At 41.2% G+C, this 14,911-nt stretch overlaps 1 protein-coding gene across 9 annotated transcripts in view; it reads right to left on the bottom strand.

Annotated features, from left to right (window-relative positions):
- Positions 1-11,967, bottom strand: part of stxbp1b (syntaxin binding protein 1b) — a 39,906-nt gene extending 27,939 nt beyond the window's left edge. For 4 of the 9 annotated variants that reach the window (XR_014923199.1, XM_085474329.1, XM_085474330.1 and 1 more), the window contains exons 1-3: positions 514-655; positions 327-376; positions 124-205 (exon numbers count right to left, since the gene is read on the bottom strand). Coding sequence is in view for 8 of the 9 variants with exons in the window: in XM_085474329.1 (XP_085330455.1) it covers positions 124-205; positions 327-376; positions 514-640 (259 nt within the window). In the remaining variant the exon portion in view is untranslated. The other 5 variants (XM_085474332.1, XM_085474334.1, XM_085474333.1 and 2 more) reach the window with 5 other exon arrangements.
- Positions 11,968-14,911: the final 2,944 nt, after the last annotated feature.

Raw genomic sequence — 14,911 nt, 5'->3', positions numbered from 1 at the left:
AATAACTCAGAATTTCGAGAAAATAACTCGAAATTTTGAGTTATGGATCCTTTTTTTTTTTTTTGTGGCGGAAACGGGCTTCCATACAGGTGAGCTGGGTGTGGCTGGGTTGGTAGTACTTACTAGTGATTCCCTCAGACATGATGTCTGTCATCTTACAGCAGGAGGACACCATCCTCATGCTCAGCTTGTCCACCACCAAAACCTATAATAAAATCACACATAGCAAAGGAAACTACTATATCTGATACTTAATGAATGTCTTTGTTTATCTTTGAATCACAGATATCCAACTTCGTATGAATAATGATGTTAATGACAATTACCTTCCATTTTCCTTTTTCTCTTGCCTTCTTGATGACGTTGTTCATTATCTCTGTAAACAAAACATTTTGTGTATATTGTACAGTTCAATCAAGAGTTAGAGCATTTTCACACATCAGGTCATAAATCTGCCAGTTGCCCATTTTTGATATTCCAGTCTTAATAACTAACAGACTAGTTTGTGCAAACCTAGAAAATCTGCTGCCTCATCCAGTTTATTAAGTGTTCGGCTGTTGTTGCTAAATAAAAAAAAAACCAGCTGAACTGAAATTGAAAATTTCCAACCTACAATTCCATTGTGACTGGGCCATATCATACCGTTCACGGTAATACCGCTACAATGTTAGGCAACGATAAGAAAATGAAATATCGCGTTAGAATATGGGTAAAACCCGCATGTGCAGTGCCTTTGTTTTCATACGCACATGGCCGAAAAAGCATGGCGGCAACGGAGAATGAGAATGGAGAAAGCGGATCGTTGAGTGAAACGGATGAACCAGAATAGGTTTGTAAAAATGGAGCCACTTCAGTGATGTGGAAGTGGTTTGGTGTTTGTCCGTCAGTCCCAAAGTCAAACGAACACTGCAGCGTCACTGAGAGTTAAAAACTGTCTAAATTCTTTCATCTTTAATAAAACGATCAGCGTTGCTGCTTTACCAGGTGTAACTATGAAGTTTAGCATCCAGGCATCCATGAAAACAGAATTTATTACATTTAATGGAGTTAGAAGTTAGCAGGTGGTTAACGGAAGTTAGCTCGCTAGTTTCGCTAGTTACCTAAACATGATATAGCATGTTCTGACTGAGAGATTTCTGAAAAAATTCAAATGTACAGCTCTGCTGTCACTTCCAACATAAATGAAGACAGGAAACTAAACAGCAGTGACGTTTGTAGGGTTACTGAAGTTGGGCTAGCTGCTATATAATGATGTGCTACGTGATCGCTAGCGACACAGCTATGTTAGCATAACATAAACAGTGAAGCTGCAGGATTTAAGCTAACACTTTTCCACTCGATAAAAGTTAATGTGAAGGTTCCTGAGGGTTAGAGACAAATACAGTCGCATGGCAGGATGCTGTAAACGCTAGCAAAGTTGTGGAGTTGCATTTTGTCTCACATCAATTATATCGTCAGTTATATCGTTATCGCAAATTTTCAAATCTATATCGTGATAAATATTTTTGGCCATATCGCCCTGCTCTAATTGTGACTTCTGTCCACCTTGGCTAAGTTTGGTCTTATAACAGAAATGTAAAATAAAATCTGGAGAGTGCAGTGTAGTTACAGTTTTGAGCGTCTTCAGAGAAGCGGCGACCACTGAACATCACATAGACATAAATGAGTATGCTGAGACAGTGACATATGCATTGGAGATGCCACCATCATCAAAACTGTCACAACATGCACTAACCAGAAGCCATGCTTTACTGCAGGCGTTCAAGAACTACTGAAAGCACGGGTTGGTGCCTTCAAGGCCAACGACGAGGCAGCGCTCAGACTGACAAGACCCGATCTGTGCTGGGGCATCAAGCTAACAAAGCCTGAGTGCTCAAAGAAAGTCAGTGATTACTTCGCCTGCTCAAGAGATTCTCAGCGAATGTGGCAAGACATCCAAGCTATCATTACAAGGCCCCGCCTCTCTGCCAGAAGCACTTAATTCATTCTACGCCAGGTTTGAGACTCAAAACAAGGAGCCAGCACAGAAAACCACCCCTCGCCAGACAAACGAGTGCTGTCCCTGTCCACGATGTGAGAAGGAGTCTCGCTAAAGTCACCCCACAAGCTGCTGCACCAGACAATATACTGTCCTCACAGCCTGTTCTGATCAAGGTTCAAGGTTCAAGGTTCTTTATTTGTCACATGCATAGTTATACAAGTATAACACACAGTGAAATGTAGCCTGACACGCTCCTCGACATGTGCAAAAATTTGGGGGGGGGGGGGGGGGGGGGTGTAGAGGAAGAACATTATATATATATATACAGACATATAGTATATACACTGGGTGAATGTGCAGTAGTAGCAGCAAGCAGGTGAATTCTGTACATTAATATGAATAGACATCTGACTATTTTACAGGATAGACAATATAAACATATTTAAAATTAAAGGAATTGAAATGTACATTGTGCCTTGGTTTAGTGTCTGGAAGAGTCCTGACTCAGTCAATTATAGATGATGTGAGAGGGCGGGTGTGTGTGTTTAGGGCACGGATGGCTTGGGGATAGAAGCTCCTCTTGAGTCTCTCTGTCCTTGCCCAGAAGATGCGGAACCTTCTACCAGATTGCAGAAGTTGGAACAGTTTGTTGCCAGGATGGGACGGGTCCTTCAGTATCTGCGCTGCTCTAGTCCGGCATCTCCTGGTGTAGGTGTCCTGAAGCGGGGGGAGAGCAATCCTGCAGCAGCGTTCTGCTGTACGGATCACTCTCTGGAGAGCTTTTTGGTCCTTCACACAGCTGTTCCCAAACCACGATGTCATGTTCTGTGTGAGGATGCTCTCCACAGCGCCTGTATAGAAAATCCTGAGGATCTTTGGAGAGACCCTGAACTTCCTCAGTTGTCGTAGGTGATACAGGCGCTGCCTAGCCTTTTTGGTCTGGACCTGAATGTGGGCAGCCCATGTCAGGTCTGAGGAGATGTGGACACCAAGATACTTGAAGGACTGCACCCTCTCCACTGGAGCTCCATTGATGATGATGGGCTTGTAGTCTCTGTGCTGACCCCTTCTGAAGTCCACCACCAGCTCCTTGGTCTTGCTGACGTTCAGCTGGAGGTGGTTGTCCTGGCACCACGATGCCAGATTCTTCACTTCATCCATGTAGGCCGCCTCATCGTCAGCTGACTGACGTCCGAGCAGACGTCTTCAACATCTCCCTGAACCAGTGGTTCTCAGTCTTTTTACATCATTCCTCACATGGCAGAAATATTATCCCCCCGAAGGATTCACTGAATCTGTCAGTAATTTTTGTTTTAAACAAACAACTTTCATTTCAAGCAACTAACTTTTGTCACTCGACTGCTTCATTCGTCTGCAGCACTTCTTCAAAAAAGCAACAAGTTAAACAGAATGTGAACATCGCCAAACATGGAAAAATAAAGTTCAGTCTTAGTCTTATAAAAACAAAAGATCCAGAAACTGGTGAGCAGACATGAAAAATATATAATTTAGTGAGAGTTTAATACTACTCACTGTTAGTGGCTGCAGGGAGCCTGTTTTTGACGGCAGAGCTGCGGCAGGGCGTGATGGTGTGGACCGAAATGACAAAAAAAAAAATTCAAATTCTCTCGAACAAATGGGTCTGCCTTAAAAACCAAAATACAGCCCGATAACTTTCACTTACAGAGGTCGTGCGAAACAAATCAATCAAGTCCAACTTCACGTCCATATCGTCCAGCTTTTTGAGCAGTTGTCTCCTTTCAATATCAAACCTCTGACAATTCAAGGAAACATGTTCTATTGTTTCCTGTTCCCTGCTGCAGCCACACTCCCCTGTACAGTGTTTACCTGTTAAAAACAATGTGCTATTTAAACCAGTGTGTCCGAATCTCAGTCGAGATATAATCGTCTCCTCTCTCCTGTTTCGGCCTGTACTTCTCATTTCCCCCACTTTCCTTTGGATTTTATAAAACCATCGCCCTTTCCTCTCCTCCTCCCATTGCTTCTGCCACCTTTCCTTCATTTTGTATCGTATTCTACTCTTGAGCTCCGTCCTACTCACACTAATATCTACCATCGGTCTCCTCGTTGCGACTTTTGCTGTCCAGTCTGTTTCATTTCCTTTAACTCCATGATGCGCTGGTATCTATAAGAATGTGACCATAAGCCCCATCATAACAAGTCTGAACAATGTTTGCTGGATCTCCATCAGAATGTCAGTCTGCAGTCTGAGTGACTGTCTTGCAGACCGGCCAGTGATGAGCTCGAGTCTGAACATATCACAGATCTTAGTGGTTTTGTTTCTTCAATCCACTGGACTGCTAACAATAATGAAACCATTTCTCCTGTGCACACTGATAAATCGTCACTGATCCTTTTCCCCACCTTGATATTAAACTCAGGAAGTATAAATGCTATCCCGCTTTGGTTGGCTGTATTCTTTGATGCATCTGTGTAGATTTTGACTATAATACTGATTAATATATTCCTGCACTGTATGTGAATTTAAGAGACCCAAAGCTCTTCAATTGTGTTTTCTCTTTTTCCCAGCACGGTTGGAAAACAGTTTTTGTCGGATGATCTTGACCACGTCCTTGTAAACTTGCCCAGTAAGTCAGTGTCAGTTGCTCTCTTCTTGTTTGTAATGGCATTTCCCCCATTTCTACCTGTACAGCTGCTGCAGATGTTGTTTTGAATGCACCTGTGCAGAGTCTTAGCGCCTGATATTGGATACTATCCAACTTACGAAGACTTGTTCTGGCAGCAGAATTATATACTACACACCCATAATCCAATACTGACCTAATCAACCCAGTATATAAAGCTTTTAAAGATTTCCTATCAGCCCCACAGTCAGTTCCCACTAAGCACCTCATTATATTTAACACTTTCTTGCATCCGTCTATTATTTTCTGAATATGTACAGTCCATGTCACCCTTTCATCAAACCACAACCCCAAAAACTTAAATTGTTTTACCCTTTGTAATGCTTGTCCATATAATCTGACCCTGATGTCAACACCAACTCTTTTTCTCGTAAAAACATTATTTAGTCTTATCAGCTGAGAGTTTAAACCCCCATTTATATGAGCTGTGATTGCCGCCTGTACTTTCTTTACCAAAAAGTCTAACCGTCGTCCTCTTGCCCACATCGCCCCATCGTCTGAAGAAAGTGAAAACCCCGTTCCACCCTCTATGTTCTTAAACACATCATTTATCAGCAGTGAAAACAATAACGGGCTAACTATGCTTCCTTGTGGCGTTCCATTTTTTCCATTTTAACTCCTCCCAATCCTCACGATAACTTGCCTGTCAGAACTCTTTAAGAACCGCTGCCCTGAGCCAAGCTGCTGTGTCACAGACAGCTGCAGCCTCGGAGCTCAAAGGCTGCCGCCCACTAATACTTACTCCAATCATCATGAAGTCAAAGCAAATCAACAGACGATGCGATCTCACTGGCACTCCACCTGGCCCTGTCACACCTGGATCAACGTAACGCCCACGTAAGAATGCTGTTCACTGATTTCAGCTCAGCATTCAACACCATCATTCACCAACAGCTGATCAGCAAGCCTGCCCTGCTCCACTGCAACTGGATCCTGGACCTCACTGATAGACCCCAGAGAGCACAGGTTGGAATCCAACACCATCACACTGAGCACGGCCCCCTCCCACCCTGCAGGCACGTGTGCTGAGACCGCTACTCTTCACGCTGCTGACCCACAAATGCACCTCCAGCTCCAACAAAAACTACATTATCAAGTTTGCAGATGACACCAGAGCGCTGGGACGATGATGATGCTGCTGCTTACAGAGAGGAGGTGCAACAGCTGGCACTTTGGTGCAAGGACAATAATCTATCTCTGCATGTTGGCAAAACAAAAGCATTGCTGGTGTCACAGCAGAGAGACCGCTCTTACTGACACCATCTGTTTGTTGTTTTCTTACCTTCTTTGTTTCTTTTAAGTAATCCAAGCACTTTATAAAGTGCTTTATTTATGAAGAGCTTTAAAATAGCCAGCACAGCATGAAAGTGTGGTACAGTAAATAAGACAATAGAATAAAATAAAAAATAAATAAATAAATAAAACACATAATGAATTAAAATTAAAACAGACCAACATAGAATCAACTAAACTAAACTAAACACCAACATCTCACGTGGTGTCAAAGGTCAGGGTGAAGAGCTGGGTTTTCAGGAGTGATTTAAAAACAGGCAGAGAAGAAGCCGTCTGATCTCTAAAGGCAGCTCGTTCCACAGTTTGGCAGCTGCTACAGCAAAAGCAGGATCTCCTCTAAGTTTACGCCCAGTCCTGGGTACATGCAGGAGCAGCTGATCAGCTGACCTGACAGAGCGGGTGTATGAGGCTGTAGCAGCTCAGAGAGGCGAGGCCATGGAGAGCTTTAAAAGCAAATAAATGAATTTTAAAATGAATCCTAAAAGGAATGGGCAGCCAGTGACGTGGAGCTGAAATAGGAGAAATGTGCTCAAACTTTCGAGTTCCAGTTACAAGACGAGCTGCAGCATTTTGCCTCCTCTGTAGACGAGTAACCTATGAAGCACTGACCCCTTTATAAAGTCCGGCAGTCCAGCTGAGTGCTAACAAAGGCCTGGATCACTGTCTCAAAGTGCTGCTGTGACAGAATTGGTTTTATTTTAGCAGCTGCCAACGTGATTGAGCAGCTGGGGATTTTAATCTTAATGTTGACACCTCGGTATAATAAATTAACATGATTTTATAAAGCATGTTACTGGGCTTACACATAACTGTGGACATTCTTCAGTGTTAATGAGTTCATATTAAATGTATTTATTTGTATCAGAACAATTAGGTATTTTCTTTGATATCATGTTTCCAAGTAAACAAGCAGGAGCGTTCTCAATGAGAAACATTTTCAGAAATGTTCCTTCTATCTCAGACAGGAAAGACTAGAGAATCATTTTAACCTTCTTTGCATGTCCACTCTAGGTTCCTGCAGCTTTTAAGGTAAAGAAGAAATGTGGTGCTTGTTGGTGGCCTGGATCAATAAAGACATTCACATTCTTAAAAGACAATCCTGCAGACTGGAACTGGATGGATGAAGATGAATCATCATCATATACATCACCAAGAGATGAAAGCTTTGATGATCACGTTAAGATTAAAGTTTCTAAACTTTTTTAAAGAATAAAATGAATCAAATCAAATAAAAAATTCTAACTCTTGCTTGTTTTATTGATAATATTTTCCCATAACTTCTCAGTGATGTTTTCATCCTTGGCTGCTACGATTACAGTCCACATGCTATAAAAGTGACCTCAGTTGTATTTTTACTCAGTTGTATATAGAATTTGTATTCTATTTTTATCCTATTGTATATTTTATTCTATTTTATTCTACTGTATATTGTATTTTATTTTATTCTATTCTCTTCTGTACAGTTGTGTACAGTCTATTATTCTTATTGTATTCTAATTTTTGCTATATAACTTTTGCACTGTCCACTTCCTGCTGTGACAAAACAAATTTCCCACGTGTGGGACTAAGAAAGCTTATCTTATCTTATCTTATCTATTATAACTGTCTTCAGCCTTCTGAAACATGCAGTCAGAACAACATCTCAGTCAGGGTTTGGACAGTCCTGAGACTGTGCTTGTTAGGGTGATATCATAGCTCACTGTGTTGCAGCAATACTGATGAATGTTCTGTTCTTGTACTATGTGACCCAAGTGTAGCATTTAATATAGTGGATCATTACAGTTTCATAGTGAGGCTGTAGCACTGGGTTGGTATATCTACGACAGCTCTGCAGTCGTTTAAATCATATTTTGTATGTTTTTCCATATTATGCAGCGGAGTCCCCCAAAGGTCTACACTGTATATGCTACCACTAGGTCACATTATACTGGCATATGACATTTAATAAGACTGCTGTGCTGATGGCAGCTCTGCATTCCAGTGAGAGCCACTGATTGAGCAAACCTTTCCCACTCTATACACTGTCTAACAGATGTGTGCAAAGGTCCTGAAGTTAAACTAAGATGAAACAAAAACTGTTATTATTGGTTCAGAAAAGCTACATCGGGCATCAAGTCCTCTACAGGTCTTTTATGTACACATGTAAAATCAGTTGGGGGTAATTTTCCACTCTAATCTCATCTTTGAGAAACACACAAACATGGTCACAGACGTGCTGCTGCCACCTCAGGAATAATGCGAGGAGCCATTCAATGCTGAATTTTAGTTCTATTCAGGCATCACAGATGCTTTTATTTTGCTCTCGGTCAGAAGATTTTTAATACTCTTGTAGCAGGTATAAATCAGAAACTATTCATTTGACACCAGACTTTGCCAAATTGCAGCAAAGCTTATTATTTCACCTTGGTGCATTCACTGCGAGGATGCTGCTGACATGTGTGCAGCCACCTGTCCCCTCACCTGATTGGTTAATGTACTTTGGATACTTTTATTGGACTTTTCAACTCTGAGCAGTCAAAGCACGTTTTGCTCTAAGCCACATTCAAACAGCATTTTGATTATCATGCAAACACTTACGCCGATAGATGCATAACAGCGAATCTTCTGTTTGAATCAGGTTTGATACTTGAACTTTCACAATGGTCACAGCTCAGGAGATCTTAATAAACTGATCCGTAAGGCCAGCAATGTTGTGGGGATGGAGCTGGACTCCCTCAAGGTGGTGTCGGAGAGGCGGATGCTGTCCAAGATAAAGACAATGTTGGATAACACCTCCCACCCACTCCATGACATGTTGGTCAGTCACAGGAGCTCGTTCAGTGAGAGACTGAGATTACCGAAAAGCACCACTGAACGACACAGGAAATCATTCCTGCCTGTGGCCATCTCCCTGTACAACGCATCCACTTAACACACTGTTTGCTGCTACAGCTACACGTTTCTTTTCCAAATATTTATTTATAAGTGACTTATGTATGTATGTATATATATGTATATATTGTACTATTCTTAGTTAGTGTATTGTCTGTCTTGTCTTAATGTTGGTTTAAAGTGGAGCACTGTAACAAAAAATAATTTCCCCCAGGGATCAATAAAGTATTCTGATTCTGATTCTGATTCTGATTCTGATCTCCCACAGAAATGTAAGCACTGAACTGACGTCAGTGATTTTACATGTTTGGCTGTGTGGATGTCAAATTTGTAACATAAATCCTTTTTCAGAGCTTGTGTCTAATTTTAATTACAAATTATAACAATTTAACCATAAAATAGAAAATAATAGCAGTGCAACATGTATGAACAATACACTGATTAGACTTCAAAGTTATTTCCATATTTGCAGACCAATGACACGGGCTGAAGAACGACTGGTTACATTTGGTGAATCATAAGCGTCCAAGCTTCTGGCGCAGCTGTCGTGGTTTGAGTTCAATAGTCTTTCTAGTTTTGTATGTTTGTTAATCTTTGGATTCAGGTTCTGTTAAAGTTTCGTTTTCTTCTTTGCCCAGTTTGTTTTTGTCTGGTATTAAAATCTAATGTTTGACAATTTAAAACATTTCGTTATGAAGAATTTGCAAAACACTAGAGAACTAGGAAGGGAAAAATACTGTTTTCACAGAGACAGAGTAACACAAAGAGACATTTCTAAAAGATATTAGTTCATTCTTTTTTCTTTTATTGTTTTTTAAGCAGAGCAAATCTAGTATTTCCCAATATTCTGTTAAAATGTGTCAAGGTTTCCCTTATTGGGGATTTAAGCACATGTCCAGGATGTGAGAATGAGCACGGAGAGACTGAGAGACAGGCCCACTGCAATTGTTGCCTCTAATCTGCTCCCAATCCTCTTACCCCATCCACTACTCCCTACTGCCCACAGCTATTTCTGTGTCAGCGGACGTGACATCACAGGAAAGCAGCATACATGGCTGCATCAGTGTGCGCACACACACACACACACACACACACACACACACTGATAAACACAAACACTTGCTCTCCAAAATAAGTCTACATATCATGTTCCTCCAAAAGGTATCGTTAAGCTTGAAGAGCTGCTGTTCAGCTGACATAAGCACATTGCAGTGACATGACAGTCACACAGTGAGGCCAGCCATCTCATGCAGGAATTTACAATAACTGTAAATGATCGATTTAGGCACATTATTTGTGACACAACACCTCAATGAGCCGATACACCTTTATCAGGTAGACCAAGCTACATGACGAGAAAAGCTATTGTCAGAGACACACTACAGTGAAGTCAGTGAATAGTCCTGTTTATCCAATTAGTCCGCTGGATTAGGTGTAAGTGCCTGTGGAAGAACGGAGCACCGCCTGACGGGCAGCAGGCACAGTCGGCTGTTGCTTCAGTTCTAGCTCTCCTATTCACTATTCTCTTTCCTGACAAACACTGTCATCATGTTGTACAGTGTGTTCATGAGAGACAACGTTTTGATGTTTGGGCAACATAAACTAAATCCCTCATCTATGGTCATGACTTTGGTCTGCAGACAGATAACCTGTTGGGCACTCCCTCTGACATCACAGCCTCACTATCATTCATTCTGATGTGACCCTTCACTGCTCAGATTCACCTGGAAGTTTCTGGACTCGCAGACAGTCTCTGTGATCACGACGCATTCTCAGATGAGAGCATGAATGCACTGTAATGTGAATACTTTGTTTTCTTCTGTTGAAGCATGTGTGCAGCTGAATGTTACCATTATTTTCTCTGAGGATCCTCAACCAAGGCAGCTGTGAGCATTACATGCTTACAGCTGTCTAATTCTCTGCATAGATTTCAAGGTTTAAAACATGAAATTTCCACCCAATGAAACTCGACATAGACGATTTTCAGGGGATGCTCATGAGAGCAGGGGACGAGTCTTTGTGTCGTAAATATCGTGACGCCTACACCTGTGCTTTCATCCAACGACTTTTCTTAGGATTTAAGTACTTTACAGTATTGCATTAGTATTTTTCTGAGCGATTGTTACCTTGTGATTTTGTTTTTAAATAACACTTGGTTTTCGGTTGTTTTCCAGCATAGCTGTCTCATTTCCATCACAATCTAAACAATACGACTGTTTGACAGCAACTGTCTGATTTTTGATTTTCTTTGATGAATTTCTTCAACATCCTTTAAATAGCCTAAATCTCTGCCTTTAAATGGAAATATGATCTGCATAGAGCTGTTATACTGGTCTAGAGTAAATGTCAGACCTTTCCTGTCCGTGTACGGCCATGTCACTGCTAACATGTATTTAAATTGTGACAGTATTTCAATAACTTGCACAGTCACTATCCAAAGGCTTGATAGGTTGTAACCAGTTTTATTAATATGGTTACTCAATGAGTTAGTGAAGGCGCATCACTGCCAAGTTCACTGAACCTCCCTTTAGCCGTTTGGGTGCGTGCTGTTTTTGGAAGTCTAAAGATGCGCTGGTGCGATTTATTAAGCGCAACTAACACAAATCGAAAATCAGTGAGCACAGTTTGGAATTACCAAACTGTGCTCACAACTACCGTGGAATCGATGCACGAGGGGAAGAAACAGGTCTGGGATAGTAAAGGCAGTATAAACTAAGGCTTCTTCGGTTATTGAGGCAGCCAGAGTCGGATCTGTCCTCCTCCACCTCTGGTCTTCCCCAGAGAATTATGTCAAAGCATTTAATCCGCACAAAGATTAGCGCGACCGGATTTACATCGGACCTGGGCTCCATGCTTTTACACTGACAACACAATAACGGGCAATAACGGCAGAATTTAGCAGAACACCAGCGAATAGTGCAATTAATTCACTGCCTGCGACACTTCAGATGTTATGAGCAGATGCTTTGCTCCAGTGATTCCGTGCGTCTTAGCGCACCAACATTTCATTAATAAAAAGTAAGGAGCAGCTCGGCCCCACGTTACAACAACAATCAGAATAAAAATAAGAATTAAATAAGAATAAAAAATTTTTTACTTTCTCCAACAATGGCTTTTAGTCCCAGCGGTGCCATGATGATCCCGTCAGTGCGCGTCCTGCTCTCCAAAGAAAACCGAGTGGAGCTATTACTACTGTAAAGCTCATCATAGTAAGTAACACCCAGTCGTTCCAGTTAAATTCAAAATAAAAGCCTCCAGTTAGGCGAGCATAGCAAAACAGGCTAAACGGGAGAGAGAGAACCTCTCCTGAGGTTTCAAGTCAAATCATGCAGGCGAGCTGGTTTCCTGGTTTCCCTTTAACAAAATACTGAATAGCAAGTGTTCTAAAGTAAGTCAACTAATACATATCAACAACTCCTCCTTCATCCTAGATTTTGGAATAGGTAGAATAAAGTAAACTGAAAATGTGATATCCTGTAAGCTCTAGTTTGCTCCACCAAATAGCTTACAGGAGTGAAACTAACATGAAAATGGTCAAAAAGATGTGATGAGCAGAAAACGCTGAAGTTCGCTGCACTGAACTGCAACATAAGTGTAATCTGTTTGGACACTTTTGACTTAAAGGGGCTATATTGCAAACCAGGCAATATATTATTATTATTATCATTATTATTGTTATTATGAAAAATGTAAAGTAGGTGTTTTACTTGTGGATGTAAAAAATCTAGATTATCAGGTCAAGTTTTGTCCCTAAATTGTCAATTTCCCACAGACTGAAATTTAAGTACTTTTATTTTGAAACTCTGGAAAGCCTCGTCCGCGCCTCGATTATGAGCCCTTACATGAAAATGAAATAATGGATCGGGGATAATAAATCAGTATTAGGTATATATAATGTGAGTTTATATCTAATGTACATCAAGAGTTACTGAGATGATTATGGTATGATGGCGCACTTAGACGCTGTTTGGTGTCCACGCGAGGGCAGCAGAAGACAAGTCAACGCTCTCACGCGTACTCAGTGCAGAGTTACGCGGAATAGTAGAGATGCTGCAGAATATACATTTAACTTGTGAGTTCAAATATCCACAAATGTGAGCCAGAAGGACAGAGGAGAGTAAAATGTTTTATTTTGAAAAACAAATCATTTTACGACACTCTTTATTGTTTATTTGTTTTGTTTTTATTTGTAAATTTTCTACTGTGCTAACCAACCTGAACCAAATGTTTCACTCACCTTCAGTAATGTAGCTTTTCCAGTATCGCTGTTATGTTGTCTCAGATTTTTCGAAACGTGTTTGTAGAAGATATTTATCAATTGTTGGTGTAGTGAAAAATATAGTCTAAAATCAGGGGTCAAATGAGCTGTGGGCCGCTGCTGGCACTGTCGTCTCATTGGAGGGCCACTTTAGTGTTCAAGTAACACAAACAAACAAACAAACAAACAAACATCCACAAATGTTTCTGAAAATGTTTTGTTTGTTTTTTAAAATTCAAGTATTGAACGTGAACACAGATTCTTCTTCTTCCCTCTTAACTGAAGCCTCTCTGTCTGTGCAGACACTTGGCAGCGCTTCTGCCATCATTTTGTTCGCATTTAAAAAAATATGAATGCAGACACAAGTGTACACATTAGTTTGCTTAGGGGAAGTTTATGTGGTTTCTTTGAGCGTGAGTCCATGAGATTGGTGAGTTACAAGATATTTCTTGTGTAAGAAGGAAAGAAGGAAAGCCTGTCTGTTTTATCGCTGGACATCTTCCTTTTACACGTTTTATCAATTTGGTTTTTTTGCCTGTCCCGTTTGGATCTTTAGCCATCAGAATTATTGTCTGACGGCCAAGAAAGATGCCCAACTGATTTACTTTACCAAGCGGATCATCACAGCCTTGCCATATTGGTCCATTTGGTTGACCTTTGTTATTATTATTATTTCTTTTATTTTATTTCAAGTTGTTACAGATGGGACAGACATGACTGGGGGATAAGAAAGGGAGAGAGAAAGAAAAACAGAGGGGAAGAAGGACCGTAAGAGAAGACACAAAAAACAAGGAAACAAAAACAAGCAAAAGAGAGCAACACAATAAACACACTAAACATGACACCACAGCAATAACCTAGATAACTGTAACTAACAGTAAATACTAAATATTGAATGTTATTGTGTAGTACGCAGCACCGACAAGTAAGAAATACGTATTTATGTCCATGTGCGTAATGTGCCACGGGTCACCCCAAGCAGCACCCTGAGGCTGTACGCTAAGTGGAAGGAAGGAGGCCGGGTGAGTGTCAGCACCACAGTCCAGGACGAGACAACAAACATCCACGAATACATCAGGAAGATGAGCCCAACCGACCGCGTGCTCAGTGAATACCTCAGGCAGCAGAAGCCCAGGAATGAGGAGGAAGAGGAGGAACCATCATGGAAGGACAGGCCCCTGCACGGTACCACCGGCAGATAGAGGAGGTGGCTGATATCCAGAAATCCTACCAGGCTGGACAAAGCTGGACTGAAAGACAGCACAGAGGCACTAATCATGGCAGCACAGGAACTGGAACGCCATAACCAAGTGTCCAGCATAGTATACAGAAACATCTGTGGCGAATATGGAGGGGATATGGGAATATGGGAGTCCTGAGGTCAAAATAGGAGACGCCCCCCAGCGTGGTGAAGTGGCCGAGCTAAGATCCTGTGGGCCGAAATGATATTTAACGACAGTAATTTTAATATAGTTTTAGAGGCAGGAACATGAATTCTTCAAACTCATTTTGTAATAAAACTGTAATTTATCATTTTGCTGTTTTCCTTCTTCTTCCATCAAACATTAATGATGGAAACGTTTGTTAATCAACAAAAACAGTGTAAAATTACAGAAACAATTATCCTTCGAAGCTTTTCTTGATCTTATGATGTTTTCCATCGAGGTGAAGGAAAAGGAAAATAATAATGGTGATTGTGTTGGCCTCAGGATTTCTTTGTATCATGGCTACAGCCCTGTGGTCGCTATTTGCTGCGGTTGGCGAACAAGGTGCATTACCGCCACCTTCTGGACTGGAGTGTGGCTCAGTCAGTTTATACATCTATATTCTCATATAAACACC

This window comes from Copadichromis virginalis, linkage group LG12 (genome assembly GCF_057382275.1).
Source record: "Copadichromis virginalis isolate Kocher_CV1m ecotype Utaka linkage group LG12, C_Virginalis_male_GT1.1, whole genome shotgun sequence".
NCBI lineage: Eukaryota > Metazoa > Chordata > Actinopteri > Cichliformes > Cichlidae > Copadichromis > Copadichromis virginalis.
Note: the sequence above shows the minus strand (reverse complement) of the source record. Positions and strands in the feature narration are given on the sequence as shown.